At 38.9% G+C, this 27,428-nt stretch overlaps 1 protein-coding gene and 1 long non-coding RNA gene across 3 annotated transcripts in view; both read right to left on the minus strand.

Annotated features, from left to right (window-relative positions):
• Window positions 1-14,584, minus strand: part of LOC127660699 (E3 ubiquitin-protein ligase UBR2-like) — a 58,148-nt gene extending 43,564 nt beyond the window's left edge. For both annotated transcript variants that reach the window (XR_007972670.1, XM_052151069.1), the window contains exons 1-8: window positions 14,486-14,584; window positions 9,206-9,465; window positions 5,103-5,181; window positions 3,639-3,749; window positions 1,579-1,709; window positions 1,195-1,333; window positions 927-989; window positions 404-524 (exon numbers count right to left, since the gene is read on the minus strand). Coding sequence is in view for 1 of the 2 variants with exons in the window: in XM_052151069.1 (XP_052007029.1) it covers window positions 404-524; window positions 927-989; window positions 1,195-1,333; window positions 1,579-1,709; window positions 3,639-3,749; window positions 5,103-5,181; window positions 9,206-9,465; window positions 14,486-14,569 (988 nt within the window). In the remaining variant the exon portion in view is untranslated. The remainder of the gene's footprint in view (window positions 1-403; window positions 525-926; window positions 990-1,194; window positions 1,334-1,578; window positions 1,710-3,638; window positions 3,750-5,102; window positions 5,182-9,205; window positions 9,466-14,485) is intronic.
• A 2,754-nt stretch (window positions 14,585-17,338) lies between these two features.
• On the minus strand, window positions 17,339-27,428 carry LOC127660711 (uncharacterized). Its single transcript, XR_007972672.1, has 3 exons — window positions 27,392-27,428; window positions 26,760-26,908; window positions 17,339-17,524 (listed from the first exon to the last, which is right to left on the minus strand). It is a non-coding gene; the product is annotated as an uncharacterized LOC127660711 (long non-coding RNA).

Raw genomic sequence — 27,428 nt, forward strand, 5'->3', positions numbered from 1 at the left:
CTAACAGCTGTGATAAGGGCTACATCGATCCAGATTGAAATCTGAGCACTGAGGGGCGGGGCGAGGAGGTATATATTTTCGGCCGAAAACCGAAAGTGCCATTTTCGGCCGAAAATTTTCGGCGGCCGAAATTTCGGTGCATCCCTAAATGTTACAGTAACATTTCACAAATTATGTTGCAGTGCGATTTGCACCACTTCTACCTTGCAAGCAAGCATTATGAAAAACAAGACTGCAACCATTTTTGCTGCTGTTGTGTCTACATAGCAAACAGAAAGTACAGTTTGCTTGAATTTTGCATAGAATAAGATAAATGAAAAAATTAATAACATGAGAACTACAGCAGAGTTCAAAGGTAGTAAGGAATGCAAGGGAAAAAAGAAAAGAGAATGCAGAAACAGACCTGAATATCTAATGGTTTGTCCGAGCCAGGCTAAAGCTCGGAGCGCAAAACACTGATGAGCCACCACCGAAGAGTGCATGACCTGAACTCGCAGAGGATTTGTTTGACGGCTTGTGTTCCTCTGCAAAACATTAAAAAAATTTACAATTCACAAACAAAGTAGACTGCAACACTTTTGTGGATGGATTTTTTTTCCACTGAGCTTGTCACAATGCAGTAAGGGTTTGTCTTCTCCGTGAAGGTAATATGCTTCCTTATGCTTGCCTGCATTTCGAGCCACCTTCATAGCATGAGCATTCCAATGATGCAAGATGTGCTTAGTGCTGAAACTGCTAAATGCAAATTTGCAGAGATCCTCGTTTACACTTAAATGCTGAAATTTACAATCAGAAGTGTGAAACGCTAGCATTTGTTGAGCCAACAAACGCCCTACTTAAGACCTATCAGCAGAGAGAGTAACAAACCCAATCAATTTACACATTTGAGGCAGATTGATGGGATTTTATGATTGCTGAGAACGTACCACAATAACAGACTTGGCCTGCTCACAGAACTGGAAGTCCCCAAAGCGAACAGACTTCCTGCCCTGAAAACAGTGAGCAAAAGTAATCAATAAACAAAAGCAAGAACAGGCTGACTGCTTAACATTAAGCCAGGAGCTGAACACAAGAAAAATAAAAAATACATTTCCAGAGTTGGATTACAACAGCTGCAATTCTGACTTAACGGTTCTGCTTTCTCTCAAGTATTTATCCTCACACTTTGCTGAATTAGCTGAAGCATGCACTTACATCTCTGTCCACTGTGGTGGCGAAACTGACAGCCTCTTTCTGGGTGCAGTTTACAGCTTTCTGTAGTGTATAGATGACCTGTTCATACGTGTGGACTTCGTCATTGAATAGCATGCAGTAGTACGTGTCTCCACGTATCCTTTTAGAGGAAAACAAGTGATATAAACTTCTCACAAAATGTTAAAATGCAGCCAAAAGTTGAAAAATGGGTTTAACAGTAAAACAAAATAGCAAGCAGAAAAGTAGTGTGTGCAAGTTTAATCTTCAAAATGTTATGAAAAGATACTTGGATTTTAAGTATAATCGATACTAAGTTTGACAGTGATGCTTGGGTTACTTATAACAGCATTAAGTAACAATGGTATGAGGGTGCAAGTTTCTTACGGTGGCTCAAGGCCTTCAGGTAGCTTGTCCTCCTTATCCCAGGTGAGCATGTCCACAGCATATTTGAGTATGATGGAGAAAACATTGTATGTTCGGGCGACCATCTCAGCAGACATATTAGCCAACGGATCCTGCCAAACAAGACAGGGAGTGTCAAACTCTCTTACCATTAAATATATCCAATACAATTTTATATAAACCCACAAATACTTAAAAACAGGGTTACCAGCCTTTTGACCAACACATTTCCATGTCTTTTCTATGACCTTTCTAGTCGTTTGTGATAACTGGATACAGATTTGTAAAAATAATTTTGATTCAGACCGATTTGAGAACAAATTCTAAAGAATAATTTAACTGACAAATCAGACATCATTCTGGCTTGTGAGCAGAATGATGTCTAGGGCCAGGAAACGTGATCAATGCAGTCTCCGTTTTCTTTTTTCATTTCCTGTGGCTAAAATTGGCATATATACATTTCCAAGAGGTACATGCTCGACTTCATATCCTAGCACAGGAACAGATTGTTTGGAGCAGTGCACGCTTATTCATTACACATAACGGATGTACTGGGCATAATAAACACGGGAGCAGATTTACTGTAAGGAGAATGGAGACTTCACAAGTAAGTGGTGAACCAGGTGTGTAGAGATATGGGCAAGCTTCCATATCTCTTCAGATCACCAGAAAATACTTATTCAATGTCATCTGAACCAGTGTCGAAAACTAAACTGCACAAGTGATACAGACTGAACGGCAGCCAAAGAAAACAATAGTTTTGAGATTTTCAACTTAATCATTCCATTTGTTTTATATCTGTATGTATAGTGTCTTATAATCCATTGTCCATGTAAACATAAGTTTCTCTTGACAAAGCTTGATATAAATTGAATCTGCCCATTTGAACCTATTATTTAAAAGATTTTCCCAAACGTTTAATTACAGCATGTCCACTGATTTTATGGCATGTAAACAGATACTTTTATCAAATCTTTATACCTGTAAAAATGTGTCTAATTAACTAGTTGCAAAAACTGAACATTTTAAAATGTACATATTACAATTATTAAAATAAATTATGACTAACCAAGTTTTTTGAGAATACATATAAATGAAATATATTTAGGATTACATTTTAATGTTTGTTTTAATGTAAAAAATAAGTAATCGAGGGGGCCTGGGTAGCTCAGCGTGTAAAGACGCTGACTACCACCCCTGGAGTCGCGAGTTCGAATCCAGGGAGTTCTGATTGACTCCAGCCAGAACTCCTAAGTAACCAAATTGGCCCGGTTGCTAGGGAGGGTAGAGTCACATAGGGTAACCTCCTCGTGGTCACTATAATGTGTGGTTCTCACTGTGTGGGGTGAGTTGTGCGTGGAAGCCGCGGAAAATAGCGCGAAGCCTCCACACACGCTATGTCTTCGTGGCAACACGTTCAACAAGCCAAGTGATGAGATGCGTGGATTGACAGTCTCAGACATGGAGGAAACTGAGATGAGGCGAGTCACTACACCACCATGAGGACTTAGAGCACACTGGGAATTGGGCATTCCAAATTGGGGAGAAAATTAAATAATAATAAAATAAATAAGTTTTGTGCTTTTAATCCATGAGTATTAGCCTTGAGGCAATCTATGGCAACAAACCCCTGTAAATTTGACAAAATTACTGTATCTTTAAGCAGATATACGCATTTCAAATGTACTTCTCTTCCAGGAAAACTAACTAAAAATATCAAAGACCAATAAAATCCAACTCAGAATGTCCCACCTACAAATACTAACTGCCTCCAACTTGCAATAGCAAATCACTGTTTACGATTGTGACATACACTAAAGGATATTGCCTGTATTAAAGAAAAGGAAGAGCCCGTCAATATGTCCCACCCCAACTTCTTATTTCAAAAGAAAATGCAATGCACAGGAAAGACAGCTGCTCTCATCAAGCGATTAAGTCTTTAAGGAACTGGAATTGTTAAGAGGGATCTGATTTAGGATATTTAAATTCCTTATGATTCTCATTTCTACTGCCAAGACTGTCACAGAGGCAGAGGTTCTTACCTTATGGGAAAAATCACTGATATTTGGCTCGTGTTTCTGACAATAAGGGCCCTTCTTCCAGGCCTCTGTGTCACCGCAGTCACAAAAGCCTCCTCCCCCTGAGGTGGTCATCTACAGAGAGAAGAGCACAAAGAGTCACTTACACACACATATACATACATACATATGCAAAAGACAGGTCAGAAATTATCCCAAGCCTAAAGAAACCAGATTGTGAATAAGCTGGTTGCTTTTTGTGGCCCAGAGTCAATCTGCAACAGACATGACTGTTTGGTCCTGTTTTACTTCAAATAAACACTTGTGAGGGCTTTAATTATTCAGTGGCCATATTAAGTATTTGGACACTTAAGCCAAACAATTCCTCTGCATTAAAAACCAAAATATCAAACCAAGTGGCATCTACAAACAAATGATCTGGTCACAGAACTACCTTAACTTTTCTTTGAGCCATTTTTGCATTTACTTCAATCCAACAGGTCACAAGGTAAATTTAGTGGCTGTATGAAGTCAGTTTCCCTCAAGTTTACACTGGTGTCCCAGCAGAGTAACCACTAGTGTGGTTCATCACATTAACTACAGACATGTTGCACTCATGTTTGAAAAGGAGAAAGTGTAAAAAAACAAATAACATAATAATTTTTTTTTTTAAAGTACTTTTTAATTTTCTTCCAAATAAATGCCACCTGCTTTGATATTTAGCAATCTAATGCATATGAATGCATATGCTAATAAAAAAAAACTACTCCTGCATCAAAGGTAAAGGTGAAACGGCACTTAAATTAGAGACTGTAAAAAAGAAATGACAGCCCTGCCAGTACTTTGACTATTACAAGAACTGCACAGTCTCATTGACAGATGACATGTCATTACATGGTAAAAAAGTATGAATTATTATTTCAGTCAAGCCATAATTACCAACTTCTCTGACTTAGATTGGTTGTTCGTTAGCGGACGTGGACAGTAGGAAGTTCAGCACCACACATGGGCCACGTGGCTCAAGTGTAGCCAGCTCTTAATGCTCCAGACGGGACTGGCCTGCACTCACTGCAGTAAACTAAACTTTGACACTCTGTGTCACACTCAAACATGACTGTTCTACCAACATGCTGACACATACCCGAGTGAGGTGCTTAAAGGGACAGTACACCCCAATTAAAATGCTTTAATCATATACACACACCCTCAAGTCATTCAAAAGACCTATTACTTTTTATGGAACATAAAAGGAGATATTAGGCATTATGTTCATCTTCAGTCACCATTCACTTCCACTGCATCATTTTTCCATTCAAGTGAATGGTGACTGAGGCTAGCTTTCAACATACCACTTCCTTTAGCGTTCGGGTTGGGAATAATGTATGGTTTGTAATACCAGGATTATAATTTTTGGGTGAACGCCATCTTTAAAACATTTAAGGGAAGTGGCTACAGTGGGTTTGTGGAAATGTCTTTGTGTACACTGACCCTGTAGCGATGCTCTTTGTGAACGCTGCCTAAGAAGCACTGCATACATAGCACGCAAGTTGGATCAGCTGCACACTCCCTGTGGAGAAATGACATCAAATGTAGTAACATACATATCAACAGGTGCTTGGTTTCAAGTCCTAGTGAGCTGCATGCAAAGCATATTTTAGCATCATTTTGGCTTCCTGGCATTTATTCTATAAGGATATGTGAATCCCAGAATGCACTGTAAATAAATAGCTCAGATTCAATAGTGAAAAATATGTCACATTACACAAAATTGTATTATTTAGTTTATCACTAAAATTGTCAATCAAAACAGTTTAATATCCATCACTACTGAGGTTCCATTTGCTGCATAGGATGCTGCCTTAAATCCACCAAGACAGTAGAAAGCAAAGAAGTTCACAAGGATATCGACCAGGACCCACACAATTTCTTAGAATGCAAGATGAGTTTAAACGCAATTTTTTTTATTTTTTTACATCAGCCAGATCAGATCCGAATCTCATAATAATACCACCATGATAAAGCATAAAAGCTATGCGTGAGAAGGTTAAGTTGTTTTCAGGAAGAAAACAGATCAGAGCTGTTTGTAATACACGCTCCAGTCACCTTTGGCCTCTTCGCCAGCTTACGGTGATCTAGCCTTAAGGATTTAACCTAACAGCAACCTGACCTAATTCAGCCATGACTTTCGACGGCTGTGGAAATGAAAGGAACCAACACTAGCCCAGGTCAAACAGCTTCAATGACTTCAGTGTGTCAACAGCATATGCACATGGCTTAGGACGTGTACACTAACTCTGCGTCACTGAACTTCCAGACTAAACACTTCGTGACTTCTCTTACATATACGTTCTGTTCCTAAACTAATGAACTGATTGCATAAGGGGCAATTCACACCAATCACATTGCTTTTAACATGCGCTAGATAGACGTCTTTGTTGTTGTGCCACATCTCTGTGTTTTCAGCATCTGGCGCATGACCTATGAGTTTTTAAGATGTCGTATCGAGTTAACAGAACTTGATATTTTAAACATGTATTGAAACACCTGTGTTCTGTTCCATGCATTGCCCTGTTTCTAGCAGAAAATGTGTTCCATGCAAATGGCCCCAAAGATACCTTGTTTTGGACAAACTCTATGGCAGCATCACATGTATCCTTTACAGTGAATACGATCCCAGAAAGCATTCCGAAATCAAAACCAAGGGTAATGGACAAAGCAGCATAAATACTGATTAAAAAATATATACAGTAGATTTGAATATAAATTTCATTCAATACCAAAAAAGTATTGAAAAACTAAATATTTTACTCAATATTTGTGTCTGTTGTGTATTTTATGCAAGGACTAAAAATGGTTCAAGGAATGACAAACAAAGATGAACAAACTTTTGGGCAGAACGTAACGGAAAACTGGAACAAATTTATTTTAAAATTACTCTTGAGTGAAAACGTTATTTTTAAAAGCTGGAAACGGTTATAACCGGTTAATTTTGCTCCGATCATTTTTTCCTGAAAATTAAGGCCAAAGCCTTAACAAAACATAATATATTTTTGGAACTGCAGCACTTCATGTTTCCTGAAAAAGTGAAACATGCTTTGATCCATAAGGAAACTGATGCATCATACATTTATTTGCCTACTTGTCCATTGTGGATGTCGAATTCTGTGAATAAAGACATTTTTAACAACTATGTATAATTACTACATACACATGCATGACGAATCCAGATACATGTAAAACATTATTACAACCCCAATTCCAAAAAAGTTGGGACCATATGAAAAATGCTAATAAAAACAAAACATTGTGAACTCCGGGTCAAAGAGGAAAAGGGCTAATCCTCATCTCATGTAAAATTCAAATGGGTCGCATGCACAATGATATTGATGGAGGCCAGAAATAAACACGCAAGATAGCCGAGCTGCGTTTGTCACGAGAGCTCACATTTTAAGGAGTGCCCGGTTGATGCGCTCGAGCGGATCCTGTTAATGGAGCTCGGCTTTTGTGGGAAGCCAGGTTGACATTTGTGCACGCTGCACGGATAGCAGAGCACAATTTGGCTTCTCAGACCCTGCGCACATCATTGTCCGACATGAAAAGCATATTTAGTGCTCATAAAGTGAAATTAATGTAATAAGATTGCTTCATCGCCTGACGGAAATGCATACGGACATGAGAGTATTAAAATAAAGATACATCTTAAAACAAATTCTATATCAATATTTACACATTGTATCGATAACATTGGATCGATGCATCGTTACACCCCTAGTCAGTGCCCATGGCATGGGTAACTCGCACATCTGTGAGGGCACCATTAATGCAGACAGATATGTAAAGATTTTGTAGCTGCATATACTGTCACCCAGCACCATCTTTTCCAGGTATGTCTTGGCATTTTCAGCAGGACAACTTCAAACCACATACTGGCCGAATAATCTGACTGAGAGTGCTAGATTGGCTTGCCTGTAGTCCTGACCATCTCCAATTGAGAATGTGTGGTGCATTATGAAGAGCACAATACGGCAATGACGGCCTGTACCAATTGTGTAGCTTAAGACCCACATAATATTGGGGGAAATTCCACTTTTTAAACTAAAAAAAATCTTGTGTCTACAGTGCCTATTTGCTTAATAACTTTTGTTGGAAGAAATGGTGATGTTTCAGAGTGGTTAAACACTCGACTGTCCAAACTTTTTTTGGAGAACGTTGCAATCATCTGGTTTGAAATTACTGCACATACATTTAAAAAAAAAAAAAACAATCATCATATATATCATCATATAATGTGTAGTTAGCAAAGGGTGAACATCATTTACAAATCACTACTTTTTGTTTTTACTAGCATTTTTCAAACTATCCCAACTTTTTGGGAAATGGAGATGTATAAAGTACTATTCAATTGTTTCCAATTCTGTTAAGTAACTGTATGCTTGTTATGATTTCTATTGTGATAAATCGCTAATTTCATGTTTATTATGAGGCAAGTGACTTACTTTGAACTTATTTTTCTAGACCAGGTTGCTTTTTTCTCTGCAATAGGTATTTCACCCCTTAGCACAGAGTATTGTAATATTTAAAAGAAAATTATTAACAGTTCTTTTATTTTGTTCTAACCGGTAACCATTTGGAAAGGAGACTGCAGAACTCCTGAACCAGAACAAAAGATAATTTATTTCTCAGAAGTGAAAAACATCGTTTTTAGTCCCTGATTTAGCAGTTAAAGGAATATTCTGGGTTCAATACAAGTTAAGTTCAATCAACAGCATCTGTGGCATAATGTTGATAACCACTAGTTTTTTGACTAGTCTCTCCTTAAAAAAAAAAATATATATAAATCAACAACTGTTACAGTGAGGTACTGGAAGTGAATGGGGCCAATCCGTAAATGTTAAAATACTTACTGCTTCACAAGTATGGCCACAAGATGCAAACAACGTGTGTGTTAATATGATTTTAGTGTGATAAAATCTCTTGCTAACCTTAACTGTGTAGTTTTAGGCAAATTTACAACTTCATCGCCATGACGATGTAACCCTGTAAACCATAAAACCATCACAAAAATTATTAATTAAACAAATTTACAGCTCAAATAATACAACAAGTGCTTTTATAAAATTATCAGCTTCACATTTCTGCCCTTAAACCCTCCAAAAATGGGCCACCTTCACTTCTGTTGTGTCTCACTTTTTTGCTCTTTATTTTTTTTTAAGAGTTTTTTTGGGGTAATCAACATTATGCCACAAATGCTGTCAATTGAGCTTAACTTGTTAATATTCCTTTAATTATGTGTTAGCTTGGCAACATGTTAACGTCAAACTCTATTAGAATCAATTGTGAATAGGTCACCCTTGCAGAGCACCATTTATGTTACACACAAAGTTGCTGACAAGTAAAGTGTCCCACTTATGGGGTTCAAAGCAATTTCGGATGCTTTGAAGACAGCAAACTAGGTTTTCGAACAGGGCCATTCTCACTTTTGAAGCACCTTTTGAAGTCAAAACAAAGCCTCATTCTGGGTGTAGTCTATAGAGAAATGACCTGCTTCTTTGGCAGTATCAAGAGTAAATTATGTACTACTGATATTCTACCTGCAGGAGTATGTTGGCTCTCCCACTTTAAAGACATGTCCACAGAGCTGTGAAGGCTGGTTGCTCTGTTCCAGCTTGGCCAACCCCACAGATGGCTCTTCACCACACAGATACCACTCCAGTGGGGACTGAAGCAGCAACTGGGCCAGCAGGTCCTCATTCTGAGGGTTCAGGTTGGGTCCCAGGCAGTAGATCTTGGGGACGTAGCAGGCCAAGTGCTGATACACTTCTTTGGGCAGGTTGCTCACTTGTAGCCATTTCTGTTGATGGATGGGTAAAGTTAGAATTATACATGTTCAAGTCAAAGGGGAAGCCTGAAAATCAGAAAAAAAAATATTGCCATACTTTTACCCTTAAATGGGATTTTTCATGTCATCAAGTTAATACACTATTCATTACTGATACATAGCATGTATCCATGTAGAGCAAATATGCCCAAATGAGCCCAAAAAACCTTCACATCGAAATCGGCAAAGTAGGTTAGATGAACAAAGGTCAAGTTTGAACAGAAAACCTAGTGATTGAGTTTTCTTCTACTGTACTGCTTGCCGTCACTATTTTTGTGTAGCCTTATTGGACAGCTTGGGAAGTAACAAGCAGGATTCACCTCAAAATATGTTTTAATATATCTTATACTGCCCATCCCAAGAAGATTATTTTTTGCGTTACTCAATAGCTAAACAATTGTTCAATATCTATAGATGACACCAAGGGCGTAGCAATCATTATAACTGGGGGGGACATGCCATCTAAATTCACAAAGTGAATGGGGCCAATTTGTGGAGGGTTTAAAGGCAGAAATGTGAAGCTTATAATTTTATAAAAGTACTTACATTAATTCTTCTGTTAAGACTTGTGTATTTGAGCTGTAAAGTGGTTTAAATCATAATATTTATAGTAGGGCTGAAATGATTAGTCGGCATTATCGACAACATCAACAATAAAAAATTGTCGACAAAACTTTTCATTGTCGAATAGTAGTCTGATTTAATTTAACACAGCATGAGATCTTTTGAAACGCTAATGATGACGCGGGAGAGCAGCACATCAGCTCGCACTTGATTGAGGAGAGGAAGAAAGAACAGATCACAGTCCAGACGCACTCCAAACAGATTAAGGTGATGTATGTAAAATAATATGGTGAAGAAAATCAGCGATACGCAGCTCTATAAAGAAGAGTTTGTTTTAAAGATGGATCGAAATCAAGTGAACAAAAATGTGAGAGGGTGTAATCTTAATTTTTTTTTATTGTCTTTTTTGGTTTGTTTTCCAATATAAATATCTAAAACTCCTTATGTACTTTTACTTTAGCAGCAATACAGCAGAAGAAAAAATTGTTATTGGAGAGTTTTGAATATAATATTTAATTAATTAATTTTAATATATAAAATATCAAAAAATACCTGAGTAGCAACATACAAGATATTTAGACTTGCTTTTGAAGCAAATATCTTGAATATGAGTATATTTTTCTTTACTGCAATAGCAGAAGTATGAACAAGTGAAAATATACACATCAAAATACACTTATATTTAAGATACATTCTCTTAAAGCAAGTCTAAATATCTTAAATGTTGCTTCTCAAGTAAATGCATCTTGTTTTAATTATTTTTAGATAATGTTAAATGGAAAACAAGAAAAAACACTTGATGATAATAGGATTTTTTGCAGTGACATTTTTAATTAAACTATAAAAATCCAAGTAGTTTTTTTCCTTTAATTCAGTGAATGTCATTTAGAGGTATTTTTAAAATATGTTTTTTGTCCTCTTTACTGTTATTACGTTTAATAAAACCTTTTAAGTCGGGCACAAGCTGAATAGTTGGTTAAGCGCTAATGATTAATCGTTGCAATAATCACCCAAATAATTGTTCTAATAATCGTTAAATTAGTCGATTATAAAATAATCATTAGTTGCAGCCCTAATTTATAGTCATTTTAGGGTTTGTTGACATTACATCAACAAAGTTGTAAAATTGGCTATAACTTTACACAGAAAAGGTTAAGCAATTTTTTCACACTAAAGATAAAATCATGATAATATGCATATTGTTTACGTTTTGTGGCTATACTTTTGAAACTGTGAGTATTTTAAATGTTTATGCCCCCATTGACTTCCATTGTTAGGTGTCTCACAGGAATTTAGATTTTTGCTTTTTGAGGGACAAGTCAAAATAATTTTTTGTGGTAATCAATATTATGCCACAAATGCTGTCGACTGAACTCAACTTGAATTAAACTGGGAATATTCCTTTAACCCCTTCGCATGTACGATCAAACTGGTGTGATTACACTAGGCTGTGCTCAGATGGGTACGATCAAACCGGTGTGATCTGCATTCCTGCTGCTGTTTACCAGCAAAAGAGGGACTGAAGCGGTTGTAATAAAGAACCAGCTGCTCAAATAGTCTTTTCAACATCACAATATCTTTATTTATTTTATAAACATTCAAACAATCACTAAATAAAAGTGTAAAGCCATTACTGTCAGAGCACTCTGTTCTTTGGGATTTAAATAATATAATCTCATAGAATACAGGTACATCTTAACAATGATATTGTTCTTTGACTTTTCCACGTTTTGTTAATTATTATATATTTATTATTATACTGAATTTAGATGAATGGAAATGTTGATGTTTGTGGCATATCTATTTAAGAAAATGAAAAAGTAATAGTGAAAATGAGTGAAAAGTCAATAGTGCACTGACATCAAGGAATATTTTTGGTTTTTGGAATTTCGGCGACTGGACCAATTTTCGAAATGTTTGACAGCAGTCATTCAATTATATGATCATTATTTTGTTTAATATGAAAATATTCAATCATACAGTTTTCCCATCCTCAAAAATGACTCTGAATGAAATGATCTGGAATGCCAGGAAAGAAAATGAGATGCAGTGAAGAATGTTGTAATGCCATAATACCTCAATGACTGAGCATTAAATAATTAATTATTATATTTTTATTAAATAATTTATAATTATTTAATAACAATGGGCCTTAATATTAAAATTGACAATTGTGAAGCATAATCTGAGTGGGACAAACCTATATTTAAGAAAACAATAGGTATCAGGCAGTAGATATCCAACGTTACTGTGATATCGGCCTCATTCACTGTATTCATCACAAAAGACAAAAGGAAATACAAGGTAGAATTTTGAAAGCATGTGACAGCTTTTCTTCATTAAGGAAATACTGTAATAACCTCACTGACGTCAAACAACAAGTATGATGCACAGCCTGATAGTTTCAAAAATATTTTATACTTTTAGTATTGTACTGTTATTACAGTAGGCTGCATGTGTTACCATGATTGCAGTGCTAGAGGGAAACAGCATTACATATGCACAGTAAGTGGAACTTGGCAAACTCTGCGACTGTCTAAATCAACCTACTAATCTGGATTTAGTAATAAAGCATATAGCCATACAATCTAGGGTCTGTTTAAAAAAATTACCAAGCAAGCATTGATTTTAAATAAATTAAATCAGAATTTTAGCAGTGAAAACAAAAGAGGAGACTAATAATTACATTATTTCATGCATGTTTTGAAGGCCTAGTCTAATATATCCAGTGTGCATTGCAGCCTTTAAGTTCTATGAGACATTACAACCACAGAATTAAAATAATGAGAGAGAAGTGACATGTTTTGTTTGCAATACAACACAGGCAAGACACTAAAATATCAATTTAACCCTCGTGTATATAAAACAAAATATATACTTTTCATATACTACATGCAAAGGGGATTTTTTTTTGGGGGATTATCACAGTCTGGGGTATGTCAATGATTAGCAACAACATTGATTTTGATGCAATATTATTTTTGTGCAATGTCAGATTAAAAAAAATATACAAATAAAAATAAAATACACACTCAGTACCTTAGAGGACATAAATTTCTGTGGCATAAAACTGACATAAAAATATTACATATTAATTAATTTTCCACTTTCACTGACTTATTAAACCAACATCAGTCCTGATCATAATTACCAAATATTCATTCATTTTCAAGATTTTAACACTTTAAATGCCAGCTTGTTTACATAGTGCCACTGTCGTGGTTGTTTTTTTACACACACACACACACACACACACACACACACACACACACACACCTCACTCTGACATCTATACCAACACACCCACACAATTTTAGCTGCATAATTTAAATTGGACAGCAGTGCTCTATATAACAGAAAATAGGAAAAAAGCATGCATTTGCTCCACAGGCTAAACATGAGACAAATTGCATCATCTGGTGGAAAATATTACAAATGTAAATTTTGAAGCCAGGGCTCCAGAATGAAAAGATAATATCATAAAATTCATGATATTTTGCTTTAATGACACTGGGATCAAATATTGCGGTTTTAATGGGTTTCAATGGGGACATATTTGTCCGGGAGGTCCGGAGTGTATTATAGAGTTATTATTGTAACAGCGTTTTAAATACCCCCCAACACACATCTTGGTCAAAATTGATGTCGTTGGCATCAACACTCATTGCCAAAATGGTCGAAAAAAAATGAAAAAGACAGACAAGTCCCAAAGGTCGCACAAGGGTTAATGTTTGTTTTGACAAACCCCACATTGGTTAAATAACATTACTGGAGTGGCAAACTCATTGTTCCTCCATCAATACCTGATATTCGGAGGTAGAACAGTGAAATAGTTAATAATGATACTTTTAGGGCAGTACAACACAATAGATACATGTTTTATTTCACAAATACTAATTTCCGCATGACCATGCTTGTTTAAATAAACGTATAAAATATCCCAAGCGAGCTGTCCATGCAAACATAAGATCTGAGTTAATGACAGCATAAACTAAGCTGTAGTACATCAGAGACTAGATGCGATGAACAAAGCGGGCACTTTGTTTTCATCGCAGTCTTCTCAAAACAACAGTTACAAATCTGTTTAAAAGCCAATCTCTTTGATAGCCAATACTTAAGTTAAATTCACATGCAATAAATCAATGGAACCTCTCTAATAAAGCTTAGAGATATATTATAGAAATCTGTGTAAAATTGCGTGTCAGGTGTGTGTGTGTGTGTGTGTGTGTGTGTGTGTGTGTGTGTGTGTTTTGGAGGCTGAGGTGTGAAAATCTCACAGGCTAGCAGTTAGCGAGTTAGCATGACAACATTGGGGAAAACAACCAGGAAAAAAATGAAATGTCACCGCGCCCGCAACGTATTTAACATCTAAATACATGTCGCTTATAAGACGAGACACTTTAGAAAGTATTCATAAAATGTCGCCTACCGCAGCCGTGTCTTTTGCGGAGAAATTGAGGAATTCGCTGCAGAGAGCGGACGAAGCATCGCGATCAGTCTCGGCCGCCGCCATCTTTACCTCATTGGCTGCCAGTAGCAGTAGTAGTGATGAAGGGAGCGGAAATCAGCCTACTTCCGCCAGGGAGCTAGATAACTTTTCAGCTGACTAATGGAAAAGTGTACCTGTTTTTGCCCTTGTGACATGTGGTGAACTCAAAATGAAAATTAAACTGATGTCATTATATACTCACCCTCATGTCGCCCCAAACCGGTATGCTGTTCTTTTTTTCTGATGTATTTCTAACACCGTGTCTACACCAGACAAGAGTGATGTCTTAACAGCTTGATGCTGTCTGACTACACTTGACATGTCAAAATAAATTATCTAAATTGTCTATTTAACTGGCAGAGAGTAGCGCCAGCACGTGCAGTGCAAAATAGATGATTAGGCCTACACTAGGCGCAATGCGTCAACATCAAGCGCAGACAGCATCTCATTGATTATAATGGGATTGTTTCGCTTTTGTGGCTCCATGCCACTGGCGTTTGGTGTAGACAGGCTGTTAGGAGAATGTCTGAAGAATCTTCACTCAGCACTTTTCCATACAATGACAGTTCACACTGAACATAACATAAAAACATAACATAAAAAAACACCTGCCTAATATCACGTAGGTCCCCCTCGTGCCATCAAAACAGCTCTGCCCCGTTGAGGCATGGACTCCACAAGACCTCTGAAGGTGTCCTGTGGTATCTGGCACCAAGACTCTACACCTTGAACTCTTTGTCATGTTCCTCAAATCATTCCTGAATAATTTTTGCAGTGTGGCAAGGCACATCATCCTGCTGAAAGAGGTCACTGCCATCAGGGAATACCTTTGCCATGAAGGGGTGTACGTGGTCTGTAACAATCTTTATGGAAGGTAGTACATGTCAAAGTAACATCCACATGAATGCCAGGACCCAAGCGTTCCCAGCAGAATATTGCCCAAAGCATCACACTGCCTCTGCCGCCATGCCTTCTTCCCACAGTGCATCCTGCTGCCATCTCTTCCCCAGGTAAATGATGCACACACACACCCGGCTGTCCACATGATCTAAAATAAATGTGATTCATCAGACCAGGCCACCTTCTTCTATTGCTCCATGATCCAGTACTGACACTCATGTGCCCATTGTAGGCACTTTCGGCAGTGGACAGGGGTCAGCATGGGCACTCTGATTGGTCTGCGGCTATGATTAGAGATGCTTTGACCCTGTCGTCTAGCCATCACAATTTGGCCCTTGTCAAAGTCGCTCAGATCCTTATGCTTGCCCATTTCTACTGCTTCCAACACTTGAAATTCAAGAACTTACTGTTTACTTGCTGCCTAATAATATAAGTCCCACCCCTTGAAAGGTGCCATTGTAATGAGATAATTGATGTTATTCACTTCACCTGTCTGTAATTTTAATGTCGTGGCTGATCAGTGAATAACGACCACAGCTGTCAAGCTCCAAAAAATAAAATAAAATAAAAATACCATAAAAGTTGTTTGCATTCTTTGACTTTGGTGACATATGAAAGCTCTTTGTAAGGAACAGTCATAATTCACTGAAAATATTCCCCTCCGCTGCAGCTGTCAAATATCATTCTCCATTCCACATATATGAACTAGCGCATGGTTTTTGATAACAACAGAAGCAGGAGCCAATGTTGTTTTGGCGTTAAAGATGTCAAACCTGGCGCAACACACCAGCAGACCATTTTTTAAATCTGAGTGAATTTGAATGAGATTTCAGAGCTTTCAGTGGGGGGAATCATAATCAGTGAATAGTTATTTAATTTCCTTTCTGTTCCTCACACAAAGCTAATTTGCAAGGGATACATCAGGAAAGACTAGGAATAGTCATATGGAGTACTTTAATGGTACTTTTATGGTGAGGGTTTTTTTGGTAATTTTTGGAACTTGACAGTCACGGTTACTGAAATAATGTGGGTTTTATATATGGAAAAGAGCTGTGTAAAGATTCTTCAAAATTTCTCCTTTTGCATTCCATGTAAAAAATAACAGCATACAGGTTTGGAAAGACATGAGGATGAGACATGTTTCGTGAACTATTTCCTTAAAGTTTGTATAGTTGGGGTACAAAGAAGGAGGCTATGCAGTTCTTGTTCTTTCCCATTTTTAATTAAACAAATCCTTCAGGGTTCAGAACACATCACTTTATTGCACAAAGATACAGGCCCACATTGTAAACAACTTGTGAAGATACAAAAACATGTATTTGTTTAAAAATCTGTCAAACTAGATTTGCATTTCTAGAAGTAAATACCAGTGCTTGCAAGGCAAGGAACGAATAGCTGTAAAATGTATTTTTTTTGGTCCTGCATAAAAAAAATGCTTTGAAATCAGAGGTGCTTTGCATTTTTGTCATAACTCAGCGTGCGACTTGTTTTCTGTCACTGTGCATTAGAATTAAAACAAAGTATCACCATTGTTGCAGTGTATAAAGGGGGCTATAGATTGTTGAATATGGTTAAACAGATGCAAGAAAGACCTATTACAATTAATTATGCAAATAGAAGAAAAAAATGACACTAAAATTTTTTCAATATCAAATGGAAATTTTCAAGTCAGATGAATATGTTTTCAAGTTATAATCTTAGATTTAAAAAAAAAACTTATTTAACTTTACAAATAAAAAAAATAATAACAAAACAAAACAAATTTGAATTGAATCTATAGGTTAAGATGTTATGGCTGAATTAATTGCAAAAAATGTTATAGTAAGGGTAAGTAAGAGTAGAATACTGAGGAATATCAATAGAGTGCTTGCAAGCACAGTATTGATTGTCAGTTACAACATAATATCTGATTTGCTACACAGAAGTCCGTTCTAACCCATTTAGATGGATTTGGCACCAATCCAGATTAATTGCTGGTTTCTGTAAGTTCTTGGCTGGTTTCAGAGGTTTTCACATCCATTTTAGCTTGTTGAGAGTTTCTTGGCATCATCAGTAGCTACGGACACACCAATCACATCACTGAAATGAATAGTCCAGGTTAAAGTCTACATGAAATGCCATCATGCCTACAAAGTGTACAAAAAATTATTTTTGTTGCATGTTCAATTTACTTAATTTAAATGAACTAAAGCAACACTATTCAAGAACATTTTGTCACAACAAGATTTCAATGTGTTCTTTAAATTTGTAAAATAGAATTTTACTTAATCCTTTTAAGTTGGGACTACGTGAATAATTGTTATGTTGTTAATGTAGCATTGATGAAACTGGGCAGGGTGTTTCCATTTCCCAGAATACTACTCGATAGGGAGAGTAAATGTTCAAATTAAGTATTATTTTATGTGTTTTTGTGCAAGATGAATATTAAAGAGGACACTTGTTAGTGTTTAATATTTTGTTACGTTGAGGTTTAGAAGAGTTTCAGTTATGTTGGAGTTTTGGGGGTTACAATTATGGTGAAGAATGCAAGATGAGCTAACGATGAGGACAGGTAGATGTTAATTAATCTGATTGCTTGCTTCAATAAGGAAATGCTGTGCTAACCATAGGATAGTTACTAAACTACACTCAGTAGTGCTTCTAACCAGCATGTGTTTAGCATGCTAACATTCACTTTCACTAGTAAGCACATTAAGAAATAAAAGAGATTTATTGCAGTTACATTGACACATCTAATTTTGTTGGGTAATGTATACCCAATTCAACTAGGTTCATTCTACACAAAGTGTTTGTTTTAAGATTACATAATAATTTTATGTTAAGAACCTTCTTGGTTACTGTCGTAACCTCTGTTCCCTGATGGAGGGAACAAGACGTTGTGTCGATGTAATGACATTAGGGGTCTCTCTTGAGAGCCTCGGTCAATGAGAATCAGCGAACAGAATTTGCATGCCCCTCCCCCATACACATGGGTATAAAAGGAGGAAGCGTGCATCTGTTCAGACAGGTTTTGAGCTGAGGAGCCGAGAGTAAGGTCCCGGCCATTTCAGCAGCTTGTACAGTGTTGTGGCAAGAGGGACACAACATCTCGTTCCCTCCATCAGGGAATGGAGGTTACGACAGTAACCAAGATGCTCCCCTTCTGTCACTCACTCGACGTTGTGTTGATGTAGTGACACTAGGAGTCTCTATCTAAAAACGGCACAACACTGAACCGCTAGCCCAGCCGAGTCCTCAGCATCGGAGTCTGCCAAGATGCTCTCCGTTGCAGCAGCAAAACTCTCATCCAGCTTGGGGGCTTCATCAGACTGGCCGTAAGGCGAGCCGGTCTCATCTTGTAACCAGATGGGGGCAGACGAACGTGCTGGGGAACAGGTGGTCCGCGGGGATTTATCTGCCGAAACAGTGCTCGTTAAACTCCCGAAATCGCCTCCAGTGTCAGTCGCACCGGCCCTATACCCGTGGGTAGAAGGCATAACGTGTGGGGTGGCTAGAGTGGCTTTCCCCCAGAAGAAGGAAAGCCACGACCGCAATGTTGCCTTGGTCATGTTCTCGCAGTGAAAACATGAACCATCCACAAATGCTGCCTCTGTGTAATCGCTGCCCAGACACTTGAGGCAGCGCCCATGGCCAACAGAAGTGGAGAGGTAAGGACCGCATCCAGGAATGACACAAAGACGGAAGGGCATCTTGCGAAAGATGCATCTTTAAAAAGACGTTCAACGTCAATGTGTACTCTTTTAGAGAAATATATACTCTTTTAGAGGGCTGTCGAAGAAGTGCAGAAGAAGATAAAAGCAGCTGAAAATGCACCATATCTCCAACAGCGTATGCTCTTATTGAGGTGAGTGGAACTGCAGTGGGTTTACTCATCTCACTGAAACACAACCGCTCTGCTCTGAAGAAAAGACGCACGCTTCCCTCCTTTTGTATCCGTATGTCTGGGGGAGGGGCATGCAAATGCTGTTCACCATTTCTCATTGGCCTTTTCTCAAAGATAAGAGGTAACCGAGGCTCTAGTGTCACTACATCAACACAACGTCATGTGAGTAACAGAAGGGAAACTCATTTCAAACAAGTTCAGCCAAAGAACAATTGTTTTGAATGGCACTGACAGCAAACAAAAATGACCGCTCATAACACGGGACCAATTACGACGCTGCAAATTCAAAAATTTCATTCAAGAGCTACAGCAAAGAGGAAGATTATCAAATAACCGCAACTTATATTTCAAGCTCTTTTTATATAAAACTATTGTATGACTTTAGAAGACTTGGAATGTAGCGCATGAGTCGTATAGATTGCTTTTGTGATATTTTTAGAGTTGGTGGTATAAATTTCCATCTACTTTCATGTTCTGTTTCAAAAAGAAAGAAATACAGGATTGGAATGACAAGGTTATCAGTAAATGAGGATAATTTGTTCATGTTTAGATGAACTATTCTTTTAATGCAGACACCTTGATCTGTTCTGTAAGCTTCTTCATCACAGCATGCTTATCTGGGTCAATGGTGACATTATCATAGAAGTCTCCAAGCTGGATGTACTCGTTGTCATAGCAACATCTCACACAAGGCATGGACTCCTCTATCTGTAAGATGATAGATGCTTGTTGCGTCACTGCATTGGGCTATGCATTATCATACACCATATGATCACAAATATTTTACATGACAGTAAAAGGAATAATCCACCCAAAATCGCATTGTCATTATTTACTCAATCTCATGTTCTTCCAAACTCATATGCTGCTATTTTGTGTGTATAACACAAAAGGAGAATATTTGAAGAATAAGTGCAAAAAGCACCACAAAAGTATCATAGAATTATTCCATGTGACTTGTGCGCTATATTCCAAGTCTTCTGAAGGCATAAGATAGCTTTGTGTGTGAAACAGAAAGAAAATTAAATGGTTATTAAATGGTTAAATGGAGTTGATGTGTCACCCAGGATTGACGACATTTACAGCAAAACTTTTTTTGTTGTTGTTTTGTTGTGAAAACATCAAAACTTAATGCAACATGCCAGGTCAAACATGTATAAGGGAGAATGAGACTTGAGAGGTTCAGAGGAGGGAAGAGTTTACTGAATAAAGTAAAAAATGTCAGCTGCCACCTACCCCCATGAAGCATTATGATGTAATCGGATCAGTCTCCTTATACACTCTCAAACAACTTATGTATTTACATATATCTGAATATTTAGCAATAAACAAAAAATAAATAGTATTTTATCACACAGCTATCTGTAAATACCATCCAACCAGTCAGATATTTTTTGAAAAATGGGATAAAGTGATAATTCACCTCTCATGCAAGTCACCTTTCCAACTTCCTATATCATGTAAGCCAATAAAATAATTTAATCTGAAATCAATAGTTTATGTCCACTTATTTATTTATTTGGCAAGTAGTCGTGTAATAAAACGGAAAACGAGCAGACTGAAACAGACAGACACAGAGGCGTAGATTCCGGGGGTGTTGTGAGGGTGTTGTGGGTGATGTAACCCCCCAAAAATCAAAACAAGCAAGTTCACGGTTCACTCAATTATAAAAGGATATACAGTACAGTAAGCACATTGATTTATTGAAATCCCTATGGAGAAATAAATGGAAAAAAATACTTCCAGAAGCCAAGGCAACTGAAAGAGTGTTGTGCTCTATTGTTCAAGTACTAGCACTGTTTGATGAGTGAAATTAAATTCCAGCATATGCAGACATACTGCTGTATCATTTAAAGGGAAACCCCCACTTCCTTATGTTTCTATGGTTACGTAACACTGACCATATGTTACCATGGTTACCTAGCCCACAAAAAAAAAAAAAAAGAGGCCACCTGTGTTGTCAGTGAAACCTGATATATGGAGGCATTGTTATTTGGACCAATGGCCAGGTGGTACCATCTGACTGCAGGCAATCTAGCTTGAGTGTTGCCCTTTCAGTCAAGGTGTTACCGTTATACCTGAAGTCCTTGGTTTGCAGCATATGTGGCATATATACAGTATCTATGGTAACTGCAAATTACCAGGTGACCCTATAGAGGTTAGAAAGTATATATTACCTAAATGCTCTGACATGTTTCATCAGCCTTAACCACAGGAAAATGATGGACACTGCAAAGAGGCGAAGACTGTTCTCTCTAAGCGAGTTTGACACCAGGTATATATCTGCCACATGGACAACCAGAAATGCCATTAGCATCAAATACAAAAGCCAATAGAAGATATTCCAGAAAGAGATAAATCAGCATGCTTAGTCATTGTAAAGGGATTAATGGAAAGGAGGAGGTCCAAAAAGACAAACACACACACAGGTGTCAGAAATCTCTCTCTCTCTCTCTCTCACACAGCATCACGACCCGGCCCCGCCCTCCTGCGTGCTATATTATAATTAATATAATAAATTAATTATTCACATTCCTCCCTTGTTCGCTCAAGCTGGGGAGCCATGACGTACACATAACCCCCACCCCATCTGCCGGCAGGTCATCCCCACCTTCCTGAATCTGGGAGGGGACAGGGGGAGGAAAACAACAATACTTAGGGGGTACTCACTGTAACAGTGCAGTACTCCCTAAAAACCAAAGTAAAATTTAAAAGAGAGGGAAAGACCAATGTGTAGCATTAGCGGGACAGATAGAGAAGAGAGAGAGTTTTCTGATATGCCATAGCTTGGTCCCCGGCCACTCCTCCACCCTCTAGTGGATGACAGCCGCACCTCCACGGGTGGATCGGAGGCAGTCCTCCGGCCCATGGCAGATGGAACACCCCGTCGCGTTTTTGGTGGACGGTAGGGGCCTCCCCTGCCCCTGCAGTGGTAACCGCTCCAGGCAGTTGGTTGGGAGCCCCTCCTCCCCTCGCGGTTGGCGACTGTTTCTCCACTTCCAGGGGGCCAGGGTCCTCTAGCGGATGGCCGCGGCTGCTCCATTCGGATGGACGGTAGCAGTGTGAACTAAACTACAGAGCATCCCTCCTCCTTCCCGTGTTTCGGCACCAGTGTAAAGGGATTAACAGAAAGGAGGGGCGAGAACCGGCTTGACAATATAAATAATATTTTAATTAAAAACTTAGCCAAAAAGACAAACACACACACAGGTGTCGAACAGCTGTCCGTAAACCTCTCTCTCTCTCGCACTGCCGTCCTCGGTTGGCCTTTATCCCTCTCGGAGGCTTCATTAGCCTGATTAGGGGCCGGGTGTGCAGCATCACGATTCATCATTATTCATATTCTTTTACATCATACTAAAGCTCATTATGAGTATATTACCAGAAGTCTTCAATTTAGTTTATTTTCATGGTCCGGCCATGAAAATACTTGATGTGGACTCGATGTGTCCTTCTAAGTACTTGCATTCCTGTATTAAGCCAAAACATATTAATGATGATTTTTGTCCTTGCAGTTTAAATACACACTGTTTATTTACATCACAATGAGCTTTAAATTAATGTTCCAGGTTTAAAATCAGTTAAGTCCTATAGAGAGCAACTGGCCATTTTTAATCATCCTTTGGTTGGAAAAACAAACAAAAATCTTATTTTCATTAATACAAAAACAATGCCACGTGTAGAAAATGTACCGATGAATGGACATGTACAATGTAAGTCTATGGGGCAAGAGATTACACAAGTTTTAAAAGCAGAAATGTGCATCTTGTATTGTTTTTAAAGAGATTATTTTCATTCTTCCTTAAAATAAATATGTTTTATTTGAGCTGTAAAGTTGTCTATATCATAATTTTAGCAATGGGACTACTTTTCTAGGCAGATGAACTTCTGGTTATGTGTGACTAATGTAATTCAAGCTGGAGGTGTTTGCTCTATAAACAGTCCCTTTCTGGTATCCTTGTGCATATTGTGCAAAAGTAACAGGGTTTACTGGCTTTACATGGTCATTATATGAGTTAATATTGCATATAACTTTACACAGACAATGGCATTAACCAATTTTATTACACTAGTTTCATGTTAACACATACAATGATTAAAGTGTCATGAAATCCCCTTAGTTCATCAACAGTCGTTCACACCTCAAATTAATAAAAAAAGCTTAAGGAATGGGCATAAAAAGGTGTAAACAAGTGGGTGGGTAGTGGGAAGACGGCAGTAGGTGAACCACAAAGACTCAATCTCACTCACGATAGACATGGCTGAACATCACAATGTTAGAGGAAACAAAAGAAAAAGAGTTTTGGGCACTTCTCTGTATATCAGTCATTGGACAAAAGTATGAATGTTGAAGATGATAGAACAGTTTGCAAATGAAAGATTTTGATATTTTGTTCCAATTTTTGAGAATGAATTGAAAGCAGGTAGGTCCCACCAAATCAAGGATCCATGGCCTGACTGGTTCAAGCTGATAGAAAGGCTTCTGTAACTCAGTGTGGCAGTGTAGAGGGCAGGGCCGGGTCGTGATCCTACACACCCGGTCCCGTATTAGGCTAATCAAGGCTCCCGAGAGGGATAAAGGTCAACTGCAGAGGATCGTGCGGGAGAGAGAGATAGTTTACGGACATGTCCTTCATGTGTGTTTGTGTCCTTGTTTTAAGTATCTCATTAAAATATTATTTATATCGTCAAGCAGGTTCTCGCCTCCTCCTTTCCATTGATCCCTTTACACTGGTGCCGAAGCCCAGGAAGGAGGAGGGATGCCCGTCGCGGAGTCCTCGACACTGCCGTCCACCCAGGGGAGCGCCGCTGCCATCCACCGGGTAAGGGAGTAGACCGACCGCCCGGATGCGGTGAACGGCCTCCGTCCGCGAGGCGATTGGGGACTGGACTCCCCGACCGCCTGGAACGATGGAGCCGCTGCCAGGGGCGGAGGAGAGCCCTGCCATCCCCCAGAAACGCGGAGAGGTCGATGGAAGACGCCGTCCGCGAGGGGACTCCCCGACCACCTGGAGCGGTAGGGCCGCTGCCAGGGGCGGAGGAGTGTCCCCACGAGTTGCCGAGAACGCGGAGGGGCGTTCTTTCTGCCGGGGGTCGTGAGTCTGACTCCGGTCTGCCCGGGGAGAAGTGGCTGTCGTCCGCCTGAGAGGGTGGAGTAGTGATCGAGGACCATGCGACGGTGTATCGGAGAACTGGCGAGTAGGCTTTTTTCAATTTTTCATCTCTCTCTCCTCTCTCTCTCTCACTGCCGCTCTGCGTTGGCCTTTTCCCTCTCTTTTAAATTTTACAGTGTTTTTTGGGGGTACTACACTGTTACAGGAAGCACCCCCCCAGTTTAATTATTTCTGTTTCCCTCCCCTTGTCCCCTCCCTCGTACAGGTAGACGGGGATGACCTGCCGGCAGACGGGGCTTAGAGCACGCCCTCCCCCAGGGAATTGGGGGGATGTACGTCATGCTGGGGGCTCTCCAGCCTGAGAGAACGAGGGAGGAATGTGGCAGGGCGGAGGGCGGGGCCGGGTCGTGATCCTACACACCCAGTCCCGTATTAGGCTAATCAAGCCTCCCGAGAGGGATAAAGGTCAACTGCAGAGGATCGTGCAGGAGAGAGAGATCGTTTACGGACATGTCCGTCATGTGTGTTTGTGTCCTTGTTTTAAGTTTCTCATTAAAATATTATTTATATCGTCAAGCCGGTTCTCGCCTCCTTTCCATTGATCCTTTACACTCAATGTTTTCATCATTGTCTTCTTTTTTAACAAGCCGTCATGTTATCCTGTCCATGATAAGACATACGGAGAAGACACAATAGAATGTGTGTCTCTAAACAAACAGCTGTTTCATGTTTGGAATGTGAGTAGCAGAACCGTGGCCAACACATATGCTCACTCTGGTCTGGTTATCGATTGCAGTCCATTCTGATAAGTAATTCCAATCTCACAATGGTGTATAATGCAAAAGTCCCACTCATATCTGCTCTGCGAGTATTATGCCATTGCTTCAAGTTTAGTTTTTAAACTGGAAGAATGAAATGGCTTAAAATGAGAAACATAACCACTTTACCCATAAAAGATAGCATTATGAGTGCTATAATTGTTTTAATGATGTGCAACATGTACAGTACTGTGCAAAGGTTTTAGGCACTTGTGAGAAATGTTGCATAGTGAGAATTTCTTCAAAAATAATGCCATAAATAGTTTTCATTTATCAATTAATATCATACAAAGTCCAGTTAAACATAAAAAAGTTAAACCAATATTAAGTGTGACCACCTTTGCCTTCAAAACAGCACCAGTTCTCCTAGGTACACCTGGACACAGTTTGTCTTGGTTGTTGGCAGATAGGATGTTCCAAGCTTCTTGGAGGGTTCGCCACAGTTCTTCAATCTATTTAGGCTGTCTCAATTGCTTCTGTCTGGCAGTTTCTGAATGGGCTATAAAATCTTGACGCACGGAAACCTTGTCCTCTCGGCCAGCCTCCACGCAAGAACCAGTCCATAGTCCTGAAAGTTTGGGAGTCTAAAATGTATATTTTCTATCGGTTTACAAATGCTGAAGGTATACCTAAATATCCATCTTAAAACTATATTTTTTCTGAAACTTCTTATGTGTCTAAGACTTTTGCACAGTACTGTTGTAATGACTCAGGAGAAGGCAGACGAGGGGGTTTGAATCCAAATGCAGTTTATTGAAGAAAGTAGAGGGACCACAAATACTGGAACAAAATAAAAGGTCCACAATGGGAAAACGAAACTAAAACTGGAAGAACATACAGGGGTTACACAGGTTGGGGAAGACATCCACGAAGGGCAGGGTAGAAACATAAACGGTAACCTTGAGCACGACGAGAAACATCAACAATCAACAAAGGAAAGGGAAAACAGCGGGGTTTAAATAAACAGACACGATAATGACAAAATAACAAACAGGTGCGGACAATAACACAGAGGCGGCAGTGAAGAGGATCGGGAATGAAGGGAAGTGTAGTTTATACAAGGACAGTGAGACTCAGGGCGGACAACAGGGAAAACGTGACATGGAACGGGATCGGTGACGGGTGAAACGCGAAACACGGTGCAGACGACGCGAAACATGGTGCAGATGATGCGATACACAGTGCAGGTGACACGAAACATGGTGCGGGTGACACGAAACCGTGACAACTGTATAAATATAGCAAACTGAGATACTGAGGTTTCTGTGGTCTGCATCATTCCAAAGATGCTGTCTATAGACATTAACTTGTGTTAAACCTGCAACATTCCTTACAATGTATCAAAGTCTTTCGTATGAGAAAACATATTTTGAAATACAAAAATAAATAACATGGAATCAATTTATAAATCAAGAGATTTCAATACAGTTGATCAGATCCTTCTCTAAACTTGATCTAACAAGACCGGACTAAGTGTATGAATGGGCTCAGTGTGTTACCTCAGGACACATGTGGTGAGAGCAGCTCAAGTCATCGTACAGTCCAGCGATGCCAGAGAAGTTCGCACAATCTCATCACTTGTACCCCTGTACACATCAGTCACAGTCAGCACCAGTGCCAAAACTAACACCAACTCACGCCACCAGTCCTACACAGAGAAGTCATTATGAGCAAACACATGAATACAGCCGTCTTTCCAGAGATCATACAACCATTTGCATTGTGAGTTCTCCGAAATATTAGGACATTCCACCTTTTGCAATATTAGGGTAGCTGCGGTTGTTTATTTGTCTTATCCAGTGTTGGACGAAGTACACAAATTCTGTACTTGATTTAAAGTATCCATCCATCCATCCATTGTCAACCGCTTATCCTGTGTACAGGGTCGCGGGGGGCTGGAGCCTATCCCAGCTAACATTGGGCGAAAGGCGGGGGACACCCTGGACAGGTCGCCAGTTGATTTAAAGTATAAATATTAAAAATCTAAAGAAACATTACTCTAGTAAACATAGAAGTGTAGTAGACTACAAAACTACAAAAGTAAAACTAGAGGTCTTTTTACTTTTGGGCAAATTATTACTTTAAAAATGCAAACAACAAAATAAATTTTTATCTCCATCATTGGGCTTACCTGAGGAAGAACATACCGATCGCCTTCATCTGTCACA

The sequence above is a fragment of the Xyrauchen texanus genome, chromosome 20 (assembly GCF_025860055.1).
Source record: "Xyrauchen texanus isolate HMW12.3.18 chromosome 20, RBS_HiC_50CHRs, whole genome shotgun sequence".
NCBI lineage: Eukaryota > Metazoa > Chordata > Actinopteri > Cypriniformes > Catostomidae > Xyrauchen > Xyrauchen texanus.